At 41.9% G+C, this 21,330-nt stretch overlaps 1 protein-coding gene across 1 annotated transcript in view; it reads right to left on the reverse strand.

The window, feature by feature from the left end:
* The window catches only part of LOC108434915 (all-trans-retinol 13,14-reductase-like), a 38,370-nt gene extending 17,311 nt beyond the window's left edge, over positions 1 to 21,059 (reverse strand). Inside the window, exons 1-2 of the mRNA XM_017710355.2 lie at positions 20,729 to 21,059; positions 13,129 to 13,311 (exon numbers count right to left, since the gene is read on the reverse strand). Of these exons, the coding sequence (XP_017565844.2) occupies positions 13,129 to 13,311; positions 20,729 to 20,894 (349 nt within the window). The 5' untranslated portion in view covers positions 20,895 to 21,059. The remainder of the gene's footprint in view (positions 1 to 13,128; positions 13,312 to 20,728) is intronic.
* Positions 21,060 to 21,330: the final 271 nt, after the last annotated feature.

Below are 21,330 nucleotides of genomic sequence, written 5' to 3' on the forward strand. Positions count from 1 at the left end.
TGCTTTCCTCTCGTCTCTGGCAGAAAACCTTTTGCTCAGAAGTACAGCAGCTTACTGTAAAATGTCTCTCATCGTTTGGCTGTTTTACGAGTCTGAAGTTGTTTCTTATTCTCCAGCTTCTTGTTCAAAATTCTGACAGAGGCGCCAAATGTAAATGTGGCACCATTTAAGGTGGAACAGGAACTTTTTAGTGTTTGACAGTCTCTTGTTGCAGATTTAACGTTGAAAGAAACCAACTGCAGCACTTACAAATGCGAATAAGACCATTCGTCTCCAATGTTTGTCTTAGCTAAATCTCTCTCAGCCTTTTTGTTCACTACTAGCCAGGAGAGACTATGTTGCTAAGTGACCTGCAGTCTGCACACCAGTTCTTTGAGAAACTCAACACCTGACTCAACATCACCAAACTCTAAGATATAAAGTCCCTAAAGAAAACGAGCTGGCTGTAACGTGCTGCGTGGATGTCCATTGTCACAGGATCTTATTTCATCCTAACAGCACATTTTATTACAGATGAGAATTAGAGCAGATGAATTAGAGCAGAGACTGTGAGCCAGGCCTTCTTGTCCAACATCAGTGTCTGACCTCACAAATGCACTTCTGGAAGAATGCTCAAAAATTCCCATAAACACTCCTAAACCTTGTGGAAAGCCTTCCCAGAAGAGCTGAAGCTGTTATAGCAGCAAAGGGTGTGCCGACATCATATTAAACCCTATGGATTAAGAATGGGATGTCACTCAAGTTCATTTGTGTGTGAAGGCAGATGACTGAATACTTTTCTATATACACATATACACACACACACACACACATACACACACACATATACACACACACACACACACATACACACACAATATAAACATTTATTAGTTTATTTTTAGTTCATGTGTTAAGTAATCATTTTAAATCTTTTACAAACCCTTTATAAGGGTCTTGTTCTGAAGTGGTACCCACAATGCAAAGGGTAAATTTACAAACTATGCAAAAAAGTAAGAAAATGACAAAAACGTTTTTTGCAATGACAGTGATTTATTTCCTATATCCTGTTTAGATAGATAGATACTTTATTGATCCTGAAGGAAATTTAGTTTGTATTCATTCATACTTCACTGAATGTTTAATGCTTAATTTTAATATCATACAAACATTTTTCACATTTTACATGACAAGGGGTGCCCAAATTTATGCACATGACTTTAGAGTGACAGTGAATTAAATTTCTGTTCAGTTTAGGTGCTTTTTTGAGTCTGTGTTTCTCAACCATTTCTGTTTGATTCAGTGTCAAAAATGACAAAAACAAGATCAAAAATAATCTAATAGTCTAATAATCTAATAATCCAATCATTTAATAATTTAATAATCCAATACAGATCATCCAAAAATTTGTCCTCGTCTCTTTCCAAACACAAATGTAATCTGAACTGTGAGGAAAGCTTGAACTAATGACGAACATTTCAATGAATAGTGTTAAAATTGCGATGACTAGACAATAAAATGTGAACATAAACAGAACATATTAGTTTTATTAAGACTGTAGAAAGACGTAAGCGTCCTCTAATCCTATAACATAACACACTTAACTGCTGTTCTATTGCAGTGTGTGACACAGAACACCCCCCCTTCACTGGAGATGATCATCAGACGCATCACAGAATCAAAAAGAACTTTCAGTAAATCAGCGAATTATGACCTCACAGACTGACGTGATGTCAACAGTCACTTCAGACCAACATTCTCTTTCCGAACACTCGACCAGAAGCACAGATACTGTCTTCAGTCACTCAGTTTCAGCTCTGCAGCTTTGACTGTTATCGTCAAATGTAAGTTTCAGGAGCGAAATTACCAAATCATTTACTCTAAATTAGCAATATTCCATAACAGACACTGATTAATGTGAATTAGTTACTGAATAACTCACAGCAGACAGAGTCGTTCGCAGTAGTATCTGAAAAATTCACTTACGTTTTCTCATTTTCAGAAGCGAGTATGAACTCCAGGAGAGAAAAGCTCCCACCTGCTCTCCATCAGGACTTTTCAGGTAGGCCTACACTTTTGGTTTAGAGATGGGAAAGTGAATAATTCACATTACTGAGAATGTTATAATAACTCCTGAGTATGTCATGGTAAATCATAGCAGATACTGAATAATTAGCAACAGGTGTTGAATAATTCATAATTCACATCAGGTGCTCAGTCGTTTACAATGCGGCCTAAAAATAAACCGAGTTTGTACAATAAAATAAATCTTGGCGCCAGTTTTCAGCAGCTTTTTCTTATTTACTCCCACTTTTTGGGGGCAGTCATGGGCTAGAAGTTAGGGAACCGGCCCTGTAATTGGAAGGTCGCTGGTTCGATCCCCTGAGCCGACAGTCTGTGAATTAAGTGTCCTTGAGCAAGACACCTAACCCCCACCACTCTGGGCAAATGTGCTCACTGACCCCTAGTGTGTGTGCTCACTAGTGTTTATGTGGTGTTTCACTTCACAGATGGGTTAAAATACAGAGGTGAAATTTCCCCATTGTGGGATAAATAAGGGTCACTTAATCTAAATCTAACTAATCTGTAAAACCAGATGAGGTAAGTCAACTTAAATAGTTTGAAGGGGCCTGATGGCCTTAAATGGTTTAAAGTTAAATAACTCAAATCTTACATCCATAAATTATTCCCTGAGCTCAGGATTAACAAAAATATGTTTAGTGTTGTGGAAACTCGAGTAAACTGAGTAAACTGTACTGACTCTGTTCATTTTGTTATTATTAAAATCAGTATTTTGGATGTTTGTTACGGTTGTATTACTTCAATACAGTTAAGTGACTGTGAATCAAACTAGAAAAGGGAAAGTTCATAAACAATCTAAGTTGGCTTGAAAAAGTCAGTGAATCATGTTAAAATATTCCAATGGTAGAAGACGGTTTGTTAATGGTTGTTAAAGTATTGCTAGGCGGTTGCTACTGTATCCAAGGTGGATGGTAATGTGTTGCTGGGTGCTACTTTAAACTGCTATCTTAACTCCACAGCCACCTTGAATGTAATCATGACTTAAATTCACTCCCACTTTAAATTCACTACCACCTTAAAATCACTGCAACCTTCAAGCCACTACCACCTATAATTCAGTGCTATCTTCAATGTGGTAGTTCCACCTTACAGTAACAGATGCTTTAAGGTTATTGCCAACTTAAATGCAGTTCCACCTGAAATTCAGTAGTTACACCTTAAATTCACTGATGCCTTAAGTTCATTGCCAACTTAAATGCAGTTCCATCTTAAAATTAGTTCTACCTTAAATACAGTTCCACATTCAATTCACTGTAACTCTGAGTAACTCTGAGCTGAACAAACAACATATCTACTGCAAATTTACCATGTCACTCATGGGAGGACGAGCCCAACCTAAACCTAATAATACAGTATGAAAAATGTTTATTGAGACCACATAAAATTTACTGATACATTAAATCCATTGGCACCTTAAATTTACTGTTATGTTAAATGTAGTTCCATCTCAGATTCAGTGATACCCTAAGTTCACTGCCATCTTAAATTCAGAGCACCTTAAATGCATTTGCACCTTTAATTCAGTGCCACCCTAAATGCAATTCCACCTTAAATTCAGTGCCATCTTGAATGCTGTGTCACCTTAAACTGAGTGCTACCTTAAATTTAGTTCCACCTTTGGTTCACTGCCACAGAGGATTTACTGCTGGCTTAAATGCAATTACATGTTTAATTCAGTGCCACCCTAAATGCAGTTCCACCTTAAATTCACTGCCTCCTTAAATTTACTAATACCTTAAACTCAATGCATAAATGAAAATTAATGTAATGCTGGGGAGCGATGATGAGGCGGACACATATGCACAGGATTTATTAGGGGCAAATCCAGATTCAGGGTCAAAACAATCTAGGGTCAAAGAGCCAACACGGATACATCGATCTGCAGACTTGACAACAAGGAACACAGACTTAACACAAAAACAGAGACTAGGAAAAATAACAGAGGCCAGCAGAACAAAAACCCAACAATACAATACAAACAATACAATACAAAGACCAGCAAACCCACAGGGGAAAACACAGGGCTTAAATGCAACAGGGATAATGAAGACACAGGTAGAACATGCAGGTGGTTACAATCAGGGGCAGGGTCTGAAAATAAGGGGGCAGGAAGAAACAAAACAAAAAAGCACATGGACAAGACTGGGAGGTAAACACAAGCACATGGACAGGACTGGGAGGGGCCAATCGTGACAATTAAATTCACTGCTAGGTTAAACCAGGCTATCTTTGTATCAAATTCATGTTGCATTGCTGAAACATCATAGTAATTGTTGACAATGTGTTATCCAACTTAATATTACTTTGCCAAAAGCTGACAGTTTAGCCCAGAGTGCAGATGTAGCCTCAGTAGCATTTGGCTGCTTAACAACCACAGTCAGCAGGTGGGAACTTGGAAACCCAGTTTCCTAAACACCGATTTTCATTTAGTACTGATTAAGATGAGATACAAAAATGTAGAAAACAAGAATACACCCAAGGGTAGGTACGCTGAGGAGAACGACAACACACAGACAGTAGGTAAAACAAGCTAGAAAGACATGTCCAATATGCAAATAAATGGATCCAAGAGCCAATAGGAATGAAGTGGGATTTACTCAGGAAGGTTGCATTTAGCAAATATTTATAAAGTAAAAGCTGAAAAGTCTAAACTAAATGTAACCTGTTTGTGGTATTGATGTTTTTGTTACTCGGTGGTCTGGTGGCCCAAACACATTATTGTTTCATTAAATCAATACAGCAGTCCATGTAGGAGGTGAACGGAGTGAAGGACACAGCACCTACTCACTTTTACTTCCTGTGGGTTCAGCCTAACACCACACGTGTAATATAAATGTGTGTGGGGTGAACACAGTGAAGACACTGAAAATGGGTTATTTTATATGTTCGTCACAGAAAATGAGCAAAGGCCAAGAATCTGAGGTTGAAATAATAATAAATCACATAATTTTTTCTTTTGGTAAACTTTGAAAATGAGTCCCACAGACTGAACACCACACAAGGGTTAAAATAATTGATTCAACTCAAAGATCCCATTTGACTGTCAGAAATCATCAAAGGAAAGTTAACTATAACACTATAACACACCAATCCCTGCATAATCAGCCCAACAAATAAATACATCATCAAACTATCCTTCAGGGTTAAAGGGTGAATTAGAAGTTCTACATTAACTCCAGCATTTAAGATCATTTATTGTTAAACTGTTTTGAACGATCAGCAGAGCTTTATTTTATTGTAAAGTAGGACTATTTTATTAATACCTACAGATCTGATTCAGCTGTTGAGCCGCAACAGGACAGTAAAAGAGCCGCATGTTGCCGGTTTAAGGGGAGAGTTTTTTGTATGTGTGTAATTTTTGTGTGATTTGCCAAGGATGCGTTTTATTAATGCATTAACAGTAATATGATCTGCCAAGTCACGTTCCTGGACCCAGTGCTCATTTAGAAATTCACATCACTGAGAGATGTGCATTATTTTCAAATGAGCGCAGATCCAGAGACAACACAGAAGCAGGTTTTAGAGAGCAGTCTGTTTTCCCAGCTTCTGGATGGGAAGACCAGAGAGTGAAGGAAGCTTTGGGAAATGCAGCACTGCTGAAAATCCTCTTGTGTACTGGAGTCTATTTCTGGAGCTGCAGGTGTTTAATGGGAGTGGTCCCCTAGGGGTGGGCTCCAAAAGTGGATTTAACATTTAGCAAACTTGCTTTGGGTTGAGCAACTCTGAGCTGGACAAAGATTCAAAAAGGCAAATCTACTACAAATTTACCACGTCACTCTTTGGAGAACAAGCCCGACCCAAGCCTGATGATACGGAAGTATGAAAAATGTTCATTGAGAGCAGAAAATTTGTTGGGCCTCGCTGGGCTCAGGTCAAGTAGCAGATCTCTAACAACGTTTATCAGGACACTCACAGATGGAGTGGTTTGTTTTATGTTGAAAATATTGTTTCTATGCTTTTAACAAACTTGTTTTTTCAAGGGTAGTAATGACAGTGGTTCCATGTAGAAACATGAACACTCAAAGCTCCATGTACTGCAAAAAACATCATCGTGTCATATGTAGAGATTTCAAACAAAATCTCAAATGAAGCTCACAACAACAGGAGAAATCTTAGATTTATTGACTACATTTAAGATAATTTTACTTGACAAGATAACATTTTAACACTGTGGTCCTTCGCATGCTGAAATGTTTCTTCAGATTGACAGACAATGTGTTGTATATGGTTATATAGAGAACCTTTTTGAAAATGGTTCTACATAGCACCAAAAAGACTTTACTATTGTTTACGATGTCAAGCTTGCAACAATAGTAGAATGCCTTTTGGTGCTATGTAGAACCGTATACAACACATTCTAAATCAATCTAGAGAAATGTTACACTGCAAAGAACCCTTTAAGTGTGCAACTCTATTTAGAACCATTGTCGTTACTAAAGAACATTGAGGAACCATCTTTAAGAGTGTAGTTTGGTTTTCAGCATTTAATCGTGACTGTTTCAAGAGATAGATGATGTGGAGAGAGAATGTTTGTGGATAGGACTTCAAGAATGGCCATACTGGGGAAACATCTCTGCTTCTTTGGGAAACCTCTTTCCATTAGTGTAGTCACACAGCTTTAGGAACAAAAATTTGTTTTTCTGTGGCAGTGGTCAAAGAACCCTTTGTGGCACCATTATTTTAAGAGTGAAAAGATCCAGCACAGCACTGTGATGCTCATGGATTAAAAGTTTGATCATATTATTTTCTTTTGACAAATTGTTTTCTTTCCTTTTTGCAGTGTGCAGTGCTGACAGTAGCCTGTCAGTCTCTGACACCAGCTCTCTGTGCACTTGCATCAGAGACCACACACATACTGATGACCCAATGAGGATAAACAATAACACTGCATTGCCTTAGAATACACACTCCTCGTCAAGCAGCAAGGACGGGGCAAGCACTTCAAGATTTGTACCACAGCTGTTAGATAAGCAGGATGGTGCAACTCAGTACATGTCCACATCATCTGCCATTTCTTCAACTGAAGGCACCTCAACCTCTCCTTCTTCTACCACATCACTTACTTCCTGTGATTGTGAAAGTGAATTCCAGCCTTGCCAACAAATTATCTTGGCCTCCTTCTTGGCCTGATGCCTCAGGCCTTGCTTCTTCAAATTTCCTGCCTGTCCAAGAGCAAAATTAGCCTTTTAAAGTGAGTTTTCCAGAAGAAGAACATGAAGATGTCCTGGTTGTTGATGTGCCATTTGAGCAAGGACTGGAGTCTGAGCTAGATTTCCTATTCCCACATTTTGCTGGGGTGATTACCCCTATGAAAACAAGAAAGCAGGACTTGTGTACCCTGCCCGGATCAGGGTTACCAGGGCCCCAAACTGGAGCTAGGCCTGGGGGAGGGGCTCACCAGCGAGCGTCTGGTGGCTGGGCATTCACTCATGGTGCCTGGCTGGGCCCAGCCCGAAGGAGCTACATGAGTCCCCCCGCCCATCGACTCACCACCGATGGGAGGGGCAGTAGTAGGGGTTCGGTGCATTGTGGATCGGGCAGTGTCCGAAGGCGTGGGCTTTGGCGTTCTGATCTTCAGTTGCTGAAACTGGCTTTTGGAACTTGGAATGTTACCTCACTGACGGGGAAGGAGCCTGAGTTGGTGCGCGAGGTTGAGAGATACCGGCTAGATATAGTCGGGCTCACCTCAACACACAGCTTGGGCTCTAGGTCTAATCTCCTTGAGAGGGGCTGGACTTTATTCTTTTCTGGAGTTGCCCATGGTGAGAGGCGGCGGGCAGGTGTGGGCTTTCTCATAGCCCCTCGACTCGGCGCCTGTATGTTGGGGTTTTCCCCGGTGGACGAGAGGGTAGCTTCCCTACGCCTTCGGGTTGGGGAACGGGTCCTGACTGTTGTCTGTGCTTATGCACCGAACAGCAGTTCAGAGTACCCAGCCTTCCTAGAGTCCTTGGGAAAGGTGCGTGAAAGTGCTCCTCCTGGAGACTGTCCTACTAGGGGACTTCAACGCTCACATGGGCAACGACAGTGAGACCTGGAGGGGTGTGATTGGGAGGAATGGACTCTCTGATCTAAACCCGAGTGGTGTTCAGTTTTTGGACTTCTGTGCAAACCACAGTTTGTCCATAACGAACACCATGTTTGAACACAAGGATGTCCATAAATGCACATGGCACCAGGACACCCTAGTTCAACGATTGACTTTATAGTTGTGTCATCGGACTTGCGGCCATGTGTTTTGGACACTCGGGTAAAGAGAGGAGCTGAGCTGTCAACTGATCACCACCTGGTGGTGAGTTGGATCAGGTGGTAGGGGAAGATGGCGGTCAGACCAGGCAAACCCAAATATATAGTGAGGGTTTGCTGGGAACGTCTGGCAAAAGAACCTGTCAGATTGATCTTCAACGCACACCTCCGTCAGAACTTTGACCAGATATCGGGGGAGGTGAGGGACATTGACTCAGAAGACCCAGGACACGCTGGCGTGACTATATCGCCCAGCTGGCCTGGGAGCACCTCGGAATCCCCCCCAGGGAGCTAGTGGAAGTGGCTGGGGAAAGGGAGGTCTGGGCCTCATTGCTTAGGATGCTGCCCCCGCGACCCGAACCCGAAGATGATGGATGGATGGATGGATGGATGGATGGACATTTTTCTGGACCACAGTGGGGCAATAGTATTAATGCTGTATGTGGGAGGCCAACTGCCTCGGTCAATCCAGCAAGCAGTCCTGCAGTCTCCTGACCAGTAATGTCTGAAGGCAATGTTGCCCTCCATGTAATTATGGAGCAAGATGATCTGTGTAAATCAAGTTGCACTGTGTACTATGACCCCAGCCCTCTGTGCACTTGCATCAATGACCACATGCTTACTGACCACAAAGTGAGGATCAACAATAACACTGCATTGCCTAGAATACACACTCCTCATCAAGCAGCCAGGACGAGGCAAGCACTTCAATATTTGTGCCACAGCTGTTAGATGAGCAGGGTGGTGCAACTCAGTCCACGTCCACATCATCTGCCATTTCTTCAACTGAAGGCAACTCAACATCTCCTTCATCATCATTTGTAGGAGTGATCCCGTGATCCCGACTGGTTGCCAGGTTCCCCACTTACTTGTGAAGATTTGAGCACCTTGGTGTGACTCATTAACTTACGCAGCTGAACACAACGGTGTCCTTGTTATTGATGTTTCATTTGAGTAAGGACTGGAGTTTGAGGTAGATTTCCCATCAACACATTCTTTTGGACTACAGTGGGGCAATAGTATTAATGCTGTATGTGAAAGGCCTACTTCTGTCAATCCAGCAGGCAGTCCTATGGTCTCCTGTCCACCAATGCCTGATGGCGATGTTGCCCTCCATGTGATTATGGAGCAAGATGACCTGTGTGAGTCAAGTCGCACTGTGTACTCTTTCATTTCACCTAGTAACTCACTGGCATCTGCAGTTGATGCCACTAGCATTAGCTTCTCAGTGTCTGTCTTTCAGGTTCCCTTGTTTTTCCAAGGAGAATTTCTTGATGACGACTTTTGAGGACAAAGAAGGCAAAGATGTGCCAGGTAATCAGCCAGCATTTGAGAAAGAAACAAGACCAAATATGTCTTCCCTACAGGAGGCACAGCAGGCAGAGGGAATACGTGGATCTGATGTGAAGATACAAAATGTACCCACTGCTCCAAATAGCTTGTCACCCCAGGAGGATCATGAGGCTTCTGATGAAGAGGCACTTAACTCTATGTGTCTCCCAGAGACAATTAGGAATGTGGGCAGGATTGGAACAAATGGATTTCTACAAGAATCTCTCACTCCTTATTGTGAGCCTGAGACTGAGACATGCCACTGAGTGTAAGCTTTCAAGATGAAGACCATGCTCAGTTGCTTCAAGGTGCTAGTCAGTCTCCTGTGCAGTTTAAAGGTCAGTCTCCAGACCTTTTCGATCCCACAGGATCCACCGTTGAGAAAACTATCCTGTCTCCAATCTATATGACCAATACACTCCATGACCAAGGATGTGAAGAGCACTTTAGGGTCAACTTCTATTGCCAAGGTGTTGACCCAGACATAATTAGCTCATACAATCCTTTGCCAGAAACGTCTTACTCTGTGTCTCGTGAAGCCCTCACAGACTATGAAGATGAACAACCGTGTTGTGCCAGTTTGCAGGCTGCTGTAGTATGTAGCTCAGTCCAGTCCAGATCCAGTCCTCTACTATCTCATGAACCTTCAACCAGGTATGGTCAGGACAAGGAAATTATTGATGAACTAATAACACTTGGTGCTTCACAGGAAGTCTGTTGTGATACTGCCAAGGTTGAGATCTCAGGAGAAGATAAACCATATGTCTTCCTTGATTTTGCCAATAATAAACTGCTCGAGAACGTTCATGTGTATGAGGTTGTCACGACAGCTGCCAGTTCCTCAAGTCAGGATAAAGACAGTCCAGAGCCTTCAACAAGTGTCCTCCAACTGTCAGAACAAGATGAAACAGTGGGTGAGCTAATATTGCCACCAACTCTTCGGGCAGACAGAGAGAGCTTCTCGGTTCTTGACAATGTTCCTAACCATGATTTTGCAAACACCTCGGCTGTGTCAGTCAAAAGATCATTGGACAGTTCAGAGGAAGAAAACAAGGGTGCAGATAACACTGCTAGTTGTCCAAAGAGACAGAAAATCTTATCAAGTCACAAGAGATGACAACATAAGAGAACGAGGAATGAAAGTGACACTGAGGCTGCTCTGAGTTCTCTTGATGCCGATCGGGATGGACCTTCCAGAAAGAGGAGGAGGAAATAAAGATACAGGACTGCAATGATCACCTTTCAGCACTGATACCCCCATTTTTCTATTGTTTCTCTAACCCTAAATGAGAATTCCCCAATATTTCTGCATGACACAGTAGTTGAATAAAACTTATTCAGACTAGTTTGATGTGAAATGATTGATTTAAGAGAACTTACCGACTCAGATTTCTATACAGTAGTTATTTTATGAACCAGGGGTTGCCATGACTACAACACAAACATGGACATTTAATTTACTATACAAAACCACAAGTGAAACAAAAAAAATCATACAGTTTAAAAACATGAGTGACATTTTATTTATATTTGATATATATATAGAAGAGAACTAATGTTACATGAAAACAGAATGTAGTGTTTGGCTTTTCTGATATAGTTAAGAACAAAGTTTTACTTCACTGAATGATCAAATATCCCTCAAATAAGAAGAATTAAAAAGGCTTACATATGTTTCATAATTTCTCTATAATTCAGTGTTTAAGTAAACAGACAGATTCAGAGTGGTTTGGTGTGAAATGGTTCAGATTTCTTTACAGTGGTGTTCATAGGAACCAGGGGTCACCATGACTACAACACAAATATCAATTTTATTTACTATCAAAACCACCAGTGAACCTACAGTTTCTGAACTTCATATGGACATCTCAAACAAAGTTGTCGGCATGGATCAGCTTTAGGGAACCAAACGTTTTTTTTCTATGGCGGCGCTCAAAGAACCCTTTGTGACATCATTTTTTAAAAACCTGCTATTGTTTATGATGTCAAGCATGGAACAATAGAAAACCCCTTTGTGGTGCTATATAGAACCAATACCATAGATGTCTAGCTGTGAAGAAGTAAAGAGGCCTTTACTAAGGAAAGAAAATAGCCAAATCAGACAAAGATGCTGCTGATGTTCTCAGAACAATGGACTGACCACCCCAGGGTCCAGACTCGAGTGACCAACTTCTAAGACAGAACATCGGAGGTGTGTCTAGGCCAAAATTTCCACAAGGGTTAGGAGTGTCTTTATAAGAATTTTTGACCATTCTTCCAGAAGCGCATTTCTGAGGTCAGACACTGATGTTGGATGAGAAGGCCTGGCTCACAGTCTAAGTTCTAATTTATTCCGAAGGTGTTCTATTGGGTTGAGGTCAGGACTCTGGCCAGTCAAGTTCTTACACACGGAACTCGCTCATCCATGTCAACCCAGTCATGTTGGAACAGGAAGGGTCTGTCGTCAAACTGTTCCCACAAAGTTGGGAGTATGAAATTGTCTAAAATCTCTTTTAGACAAACTTTACACTTGGCACAATGCAGTCAGACAAGCACCATTCTCCTGGCAGCCACTAAATCCAGCCTCGTTCATCGGATTGCCAGACGAAGAAGCGCGATTGGTCACTCCAGAGAACACGTCTCCACTGCTCCACTGCACTTTACACCACTGCATTTGATTGCTTTGCATTGCGCTTGGTGATGTAAGGCTTTGATGCAGCTGCTTGGCCATGGAAACCCATTCAAAGAAGACCTCTATGCTGTTCTTGAGCTGATTTGAAGGCCACATGAAGTTTGGAGGTCCGTAGCGATTGACTCTGCAGAAAGTTGGCGGCCTCTGTGCACTACGTGCCTCAGCATCCACTGACCCTGCACTGTTATTTTACGTGGCCGACCATTTTGTGGCCAAGTTGCTGTCGTTCCCAATCACTTCCACTTTGTTATAATACCGCTGACAGTTGACTGTGGAATATTTAGTAAGGAAATTTCACAACTGGACTTGTTGCACAGGTGGCGTCCGATCACGGTACCACGCTGGAATTCACTGAGCTCCTGAGAGCTACACCTGTGACCATGGAAGCGATTGGAACACCTGAATACAATGATTTGGATGGGTGAGTGATATACATTGTTTAACTTTACAGGCGAATTTTTACAGCACTACGACGTCAGTGTTACTGCAGTGCTAAGACAGATCCACCACCCAAATAGTACCTGCTCTGTGAGAATTCATGGGGGTCCTGACCACTGCAGAACAGGGTAAAAGGGGCTAACAAAGTATGCAGAGAAACAGATGGACTACAGTCTGTAATTGTAGAACTAAAGTTCACCTATATAGTAAGCGGAGCTGATAAAATGGACAATGAGCATAGAAACAATTTACAATATACAGTATATTGTAAAAATACATGAGTCCACAAATGTTCAGACACGTGTGCATTTTAGTAAACTCAATAATCAGAGTAGAATGACCCTGGATCTGATGTGTGTTGAGCTGTTGGTAAGAGAACTCACCCACGTCAAACTCGAAGCCTTGGTTTTGGAAGGTGTGGCAGCATCCTCCGGCCTGGTCGTGCTGCTCCAGCACCAGCACTCTTTTTCCAGCTTTAGCCAACACTGCGGCTGCCGACAGGCCTCCGAGTCCACTGCCGATGACCACAGCATCCAGATCCGCAGGGATGTGGTCTCTACGGAAACCTGGAACACATGAACTGAGATGGAGCAAACTGAACGAGTGAGTCTAGAGTGTTCTGACTATGCTGAGTGGGTTAGTAAGAGAGTCAGCCAGAAAAAATTTGCTGGTTTTGTTGGTGACCCGGCATGCCAGTCACGTGCATTCCAGCCCAATGGCATCATTCTGCGAGTTTATTAGCTCAAATGAGTTCATGGGGCTCAGAAATCATTGACCCATTTCACTTTTAAAACCTGAACATAATGGCACAGAATCTGTTTGTAAGTCATTGCAGAAAAACTATAATAACTTGATTTTCTGGCTTCTGGAGTAAAACTTGTGCCCAAACTATCATGCGGATCACAAATATGATTGCCATACCGGATCGGTCGAGGCCCGGGTTAACAATGACCGCCTCCGGTGCTGTTGACCAGCAGGGTGCTGGTGGAAATTGGACTACTGTAGGTCGAAGACCATCAAAGAGGAGAGGAGGAAGGCGGTTTAGAAGGCAGCGAGAGAGAAGGAAAGGCAGGAGTGTGGAGGTTAGAGTAGGGACTCTGAACATAGGGACAATGACTGGTAAAGGCAGAGAGCTAGCAGACATGATGGAGAGAAGGAAGGTAGATATTCTGTGTGTCCAGGAGACCAGATGGAAAGGAAGCAAGGCCAGGAACATTGGAGGTGGATTCAAACTGTTCTATCATGGTGTAGAGAGGAAGAGAAATGGAGTAGGGATAATCCTAAAGGAACAGCTTGGGAAAAGTGTTCTGGATGTAAAGAGAGTGTCAGACAGGATCATGAGCCTGAAGTTGGAGGTTGATGGTGTAATTTTGAATGTGTTCAGTTCATATGCACCACAGGTTGGTTGTCAGTTAGAGAAGAAAGAGGAATTTTGGAGTAAGATGGATGAAGTGGTAGATGGTGTCCCTAGAGAGGAGAGATTAGTGATTGGTGCAGACTTCAATGGACATGTTGGTGAAGGGAACAGAGGGGATGAAGAGGTGCTGGGTATGTATGGTGTGAAAGACAGAAATGCGGAAGGTCAGATGGTTGTAGATTTTGCAAAGAGAATGGAAATGGCTGTGGTGAACACGTATTTTCAGAAGAGGGAAGAACACAGGGTGACATACAAGAGTGGAGGGAGGTGCACACAGGTGGATTATATCCTTAGCAGGAGATGCCACCTAAAGGAGATTGGAGATTGTAAAGTGGTACCAGGGGAAAGTGTAGCAAGGCAGCATAGGGTGGTTGTCTGTAGAATGAGATTAGAAACAAAAAAGAGCAAGAGAGTGAAGACAGAGCCAAAGATTAGATGGTGGAAGCTGAAGGAGGAAGATGGTTGCAGGCAGTTCAGGGAAAATTGCAACAGGCCCTTGGGGGCAGTGAGGAGCTACCTGAGGACTGGGTAACTACAGCTAAGGCGGTGAGAGAAACTGGCAAGAATGTGTTGGGTGTTTTGTCTGGTCAGAGGAAAGAAGACAAGGAAAGTTGGTGGTGGAATGAGGAAGTCCAGGAGAGTATTCAGAAGGAGAAGTCAGCTAAGAAAAAGTGGGATAACCAGAGAGATGAAGGAAGTAGGCAGGAGTACTGTGAGGCTAGTCGCATAATGAAAAGAATGGTGGCAAAGGCAAAGGCTCAGGCCTATGATGAGCTGTATGAGAGGCTGGACAGTAAAGAAGGAGTAAAGGACTTGTATCGTTTGGCTAAACAGAGAGATAGAGCTGGAACGGATGTACAGCAGGTTAGGCTGATAAAGGATATAGAGGGAAATGTACTAGTGAGTGAACAGAGTGTGTTGAGTAGATGGAAGGAGTACTTTGAAGAACTAATGAATGAGGAAAACGAGAGAGAGAGGAGGACAACAGGGGATCAGGAAGTGCAGAGAATTAGTAAGGTGGAAGTAAGGGCAGCTTTAAAAAGGATGAAGAATGGAAAGGCAGTTGGTCCAGATGACATACCTGTGGAGGTATGGAGATGTTTAGGAGAGAAGGCAGTGGACTTTTTAACCAGGTTGTTTCACAAAATCCTGGAGAGTGAGAGGATGCCTGATGAGTGGAGAAACAGTGTACTGGTCCCCATTTTTAAGAACAAGGGTGATGTGCAGAGCTGCAGTAACTACAAAGGTATAAAGTTGATGAGCCACACCATGAAGGTATGGGAAAGAGTTGTAGAAGCAAGGCTAAGGTGAGAGGTCCAGATCAGTGAGCAGCAGTTTGGTTTCATGCCCAGAAAGAGTACCACAGATGCAATTTTTGCATTGAGAGTATTGGTTAGAGAAGTACAGAGAAGGTCAGAAGGAGCTACATTGTGTCTTTGTGGATCTAGAGAAGGCATATGATAGGGTGCCAAGACAGGAACTGTGGTACTGTATGAGGAAGTCAGGTGTAGCTGAAAAGTATGTTAGGGTGGTGCAGGACATGTATGAGGATAGTGAGACAGTGGTGAGGTGTGCAGTTGGAGTGACAAATGGTTTCAAGGTGAAGGTAGGGTTACATCAGGGATCAGCTTTGAGCCCCTTCTTGTTTGCAATAGTGATGGAAAGGTTGACAGATGAGGTCAGGCAGGAGGCTCCATGGACCATGATGTTTGCAGATGACATTGTAATCTGTGGTGAGAGTAGAGAGCAGGTGGAAGAGAATCTGGAGAGGTGGAGGTTTGCACTGGAGAGGAGAGGAATGAAGATCAGTAGAGACAAGATGGAATACATGTGTGTGAATGAGAGGGAGGCAGGTGGAAAGGTGAAGATGCAAGGAGTAGAGGTCGTAAAGGTGGATGGCTTCAAATATCTTGGGTCAACCATCCAGAGCAATGAACAGTGTAGAAAAGAGGTGAAGAAGATGGTGCAGGCAGGATGGAATGGGTGGAGACAGGTGTCAGGCCTGATGTGTGACAGAAGGATAGCAGCAAGAGTGAAAAGGAAGGTTTACAAGACAGTAGTGCGTCCTGCTATGATGTATGGTTTGGAGACTGTGGCTCTGTCTAAAAGACAGGAGGCTGAGCTGGAGGTGGCAGAGATGAAGATGCTGAAATTTTCATTGGGAGTGACAAGGATGGACAAGAAATGAGCAGATCAGAGGGACAGTGAAGGTGGAGCAGTTTGGAGACAAAGCCAGAGAGGCCAGGTTGAGATGTTTTGGACATGTGTTGAGGAGGAATAGTGGATATATTGGTCAAAGAATGTTGGCGATTGAGCTGCCAGGTAGAAGGAAAAGAGGTAGACCTCAGAGAAGGTTTATGGAGGTAGTGAAGGTGGACATGGAGATGGTTGGTGTAAAAGTAGAGTAGGCAGTAGATAGGGCAAGATGGAGGCAGATGATCCGCTGTGGCCACCCCTAAAGGGAGCAGCCGAAAGAAGAAGAAGAAGAAGTTAAAAGACTACTCCATATATTATTCATGGCTTCTGGTTCTTTTTATTACTCTGCTAACATTGTAGCTTTTTTGCACTGCCTGGTAGCTTTGCATTGCCAAGTTTGCATGGCTAGCTGATTAGCTCACTGAGGCTAACCTAGCCGAGGACAAGTGAGTTCCCTTTGAATTAGCTTCTCTTCACAAACTCCTCTCTTCCTGTTCTGCTGAGAGTGGCCCAAGTGGGTGAGGACATGTTAAAACGTATTGAAAAAGATGCTCAGCTCTCCTTACAGAGTTCCTCACCTCCTCACCTCATAAACAGAGTTCCTCACCACCATGTCTGACCACTGATGAAGGACTAGAGGATGGCTAACACAAACTGCATCAACAGATTGACTACAGTCTCTAACTGTACACCAGTAAGGTGGAGCTACAAGAGAAAGGTTTCTGATAATGTGGCCAGTGAGAGTGGTTTTAGAAGTGTTTGTGACAATACTACATTTCTGAGAAAAAAATGATGTTGAAGGAAAGAACCCTGAGTGGGAGTACGATTCTGAAGGTGGTCCAGCTGCTCTGTGATAAACCTCTGCTAGAAGTGTAGCTGTGCTTCCAGATCACCTCTGCAAGAAAAGGCAACCCTGCTGAGAAAAATCATAGAAACCATTAAATGTTTCTGTTTGTTCCTGGTGATGTCCAGTAGTCACTAATGCTATTTTCTGTTTACCCCGATGAGTTAATATCACACTGTAAAGGTTTCTAATGATTTAACAGGTGTTCTGGATCTGATTATAGATGCATCTGATGGTGTCTTAATGAGATCTTAGCAGTAGCACTACCAACTTTAGACACCAGAGGTCATCACCCACTGAATTCTGAGGCTGTCACTTATTCCTCACACCTGTTCCCGTTTTCACTGATTGTCTCTTGCACAAACCCCCTCTCCAAATCTACCTCCTTTGTTTTCTCCTAGCAATCCTGAGCCTTCTACTTTGTGTCTTTAACTTTTATGCTGGCTTTTTGAGGTTTTGCTTGTTTGCCTGCTTTTGTCTCTTTGGACTGTGTTTTGGACTATATGGTATCTGACATCTGCCTGTGCTTGGAATTGTTTTTTTGCATCATTGAATTTGGTATTAAACCTGCAAATGGATCCTTCCTTCCAAATGCCTGTTGCTCTTTAAATTTTGTATAGATTTCATGAAGGATGGACCAAAAGAAACGAAATGACTTGGTAAAACAGAAAAATGTTTGGTTCCATTGGCTTACATTAAAAATAAAATGTTTTTCCTTCTCCTGTAAAGTTGCCATTTCGGACATATGAAGTTTTGCTCCAACAAACGGCAATATGTTGTGTTGTGGATGCTGGTATGAAGGTCAACAGGCATTATCATGCTGGGTGGCCAGCTAAACCAGCATAAACCAGCTTAACCAGCATGGAATGTGTACTGATCTGGGCTGTTTTTAGCAGGACTAGCAGCAGTGCTGTTTAACCCTATCAGACGTAACCTAACATCTCACCATTGATTCATTCGGAATCTAGGACAACGTCTCCTTTCCCGGATTAAATCTGCTCCTAGCATAACTGGTGAGCGTGCATGTCCGAGCTGGTCAGGGAAATGGATCAGCACGTGGAACTGGAGCTCTCTGTGAGCTACTATGTTTCCTATCACTGTACAAAAGCAGTTCCATGCTGCCTTTATCACTGGATGCACTGTGATTATTTCTGAGCAAGTATGTCACTCATTTCGTAGTCCCATCGCTATGGAAACACTTATTGATTTGTTTCAACAGAAACAGAAGTGTGAATTTTGTTTTTTCTTGACCAAAAAAAAGTCTATGAATTTTCAGCTTTGTTAGATTATGTACCTAACATATGAAAGAAATGCAACATCATTAAGAAATGACAATATTAATGGAGAAAAGTACATACATTTCAGCATAATTAAGTGGTTAAAATGTAAACAGTCATTCAGTATGTAAGTCTAGAGATGCCATAAGGTAGTTATAATATTCTGGTTTGTTATGTTAATTTTCTTAAGATAACATTATCTTGAAATAAGTAAGTTGTCTTTTTATTTCAAGATAATAATCTTGTGATCACAAGATAATTAACTTCTTAAGATAACAATCCAGAAAATTACAGCAATAGATTATGGCTTCTTTGCATGTCCATAATTCAGAGTGGTTTGGTGTGAAATGATCTGTTCTAGAGAAACTTGGGGTCAGAGCTGTTCACAGCGGTGGTGACAGGAACCAGACGTCCACCTCTAAAAGCTCCCTCAGAGTTATTACAAACCCAGTTCAGAAAAGTTGAGACAGTATGCAAAACGCCAATAAAAACAGAAAATTACTATTATTACTAAATTCTCTTCAACCTGTGTTGTGTTGAAAACAGTACAAAAATATGTTCCCCAGCTTTTGGGAGGGCCCCCTGCTACGCCACCAGAGGGCAGCACAGAGCTTCTCCTCAGTAATCAAGAGTAACTGGCAACACCTGTGCCCTTCCTACTTAACGTGAGCTCTGTCTCTTCTCAGTGGTTAAGCTAGGGTTCTCTTTGTAGAGTGCTGATATAAAGGCTGGCCAGTAATTTGGGAAATGCACCTGTTCTCTCAAGTTCCTTTTCTATGGTCAACCCAAACCCCCTTGAGTGTCTGTCTAGGGGCTCTCTATCATCATGTCTTTCTTCAGGTGTTAAAAAGATAGCATCTAAGATAACATTTACTGTTGGAAGAAAATCTTGTTTCTCCATTTTTGTCGTTTTTCAGTTTCTAACAATTTGAAAATACCTGTTGCACTCTACACTGTATATACATTTCATGATGAATGGACAAAGAAATGAGCCAAAATTACATGGAAAAAATTCTGGTTCCATTGACTTGCATTCAAAGTAAAGTAGGTTTTTTCATTCTCCTATAAAGTTATCATTTTGGAGAGGTTTTCTTCCAACAACAGCAATATATTGTGTATATATACACCTGTTTTTATGTGTATTGTGTGTATATACCCTAAAGCATTAATGGTGCTTTCACTGACAGGCATCTCCTAATACCCCCTGTACCATGACAGACTATGGTTTTGAACTTTACACTGGTAACAAACTGGATGCTCCTTTTCTTCTTTGGCCTTGAGAATCTGAAAAGTGGGCACATCATTCAACAATACATTTCCACTGTGCATCAGTCCATTTCAGATGAGCTCGAGCCCAGAGAAGTCAGCAGTGTTTCTGGATGTTGTGGATATGACTTCCACTGTGCATAGTACAGTCTTAACCCACATTTGTTGATACAGAAGTGTTTACTGACAACAACTAAAGTAGTCCTGAGCTCATGTGGTGATATGCATCACAGAACCTTGCCCCTATCTTTTCTGGAACATGTTGCAGGCATCAATTTCAGAAAGTGTATATTTACCAGAAACAATGATGTTGATATGATAACACATTACATGTTAAATACATCTTTTCTTTACTTGTATTTGTTTAAATAGAGATCAAAGTGGATTCACAAATCACTTCTTTCTATTTTTATTAGAATTTCATGTACGGTCCCAGCTTTTTTGGAACTCTGTATATGAAATGGTCATGAAATCATTGCCTGATATCTAAGACATTGTATTACAAACGTTTTGAAAAGATTTTGGTCTAAAGAGAGTTGTTAAAAACCCATTCATGGTTCACTAGTCTCCAAAGAAAATTTATTGTTTCAGATTTTCCACCATTTCCCATCATCATTACATATAAACTCAGAAGACTCAAGTGGGTGCACTGGTGGTATTGGATAGTAAATAAATGTCTATATGTGTGTTGTAGTCATGGCAACCCCTGGTTCCTATCACCACCACTGTACAGACATCTGAACCATCTCATACTAAGCCACTCTGAATCACTCTGATAACATGTTAAACACTGAATTGTAGAACATTTAGAAAATTCACCTTTAAGTGGTTAACTTTATGAAAACAAGCTGCACTTCAGTAAAAGATTCATCATAAATGAATGCTTGTGGATAGGCAGGTTGAGCCACTGGCCCCTCTAGAACCTCTAGAACGTTCAAGATGCCTCTCATTGAAATTGAATATAACAGTCTGTCAGTTCTTACCTTTCTTCAGCACTGCATCTCGCTGCTTTTCATCAGTCACCAGAGGAGCCGGAGGCCTCAAACTATCCTCAGAGAAAATACTGTCTTTCAAAAGTGTCTTTCGGATGAAGAGAGCTGCTCCCACAACCAGCACAAAGCATAACGCACACAAAAACAACAGCCACATCTTCCACAGCCCTGCAGATTACTCAAGGTGAAGATTTCCAGCTCTTTAAGTGTTTTCTAATGATGAGAATTTATCTTATAAAATATAAAGAATGATTTAAAGAGAAAACAGAACTAGTAACATTTTCTAGTGTATAATACTAATGAGGATGCAGTGAAAGGCACCGTTCTTAGTCTTGCTTCACAAAATCAGTATGAAGCAGAGCTGCGTTTATATAAACCCTGAATGAGATGCTGAATTATTCACACACGATTACACAGCACTTCATGTACTCCTCTGTTTTAGCCTGTATGAAGCCAGAGGCTGTAAATAACCGATCGGTTTGGGTTAAAAAGCCCAAATTTCGAGCCAAGCATGTCATTAATTAAGCCTGTTCCTCTCCTTATAATTTCACTCATATGACCAGAACAGAATGAGCACAACACTGCACAGTCTA

This window comes from Pygocentrus nattereri, chromosome 14 (genome assembly GCF_015220715.1).
Source record: "Pygocentrus nattereri isolate fPygNat1 chromosome 14, fPygNat1.pri, whole genome shotgun sequence".
NCBI classification, from domain to species: Eukaryota; Metazoa; Chordata; class Actinopteri; order Characiformes; family Serrasalmidae; genus Pygocentrus; species Pygocentrus nattereri.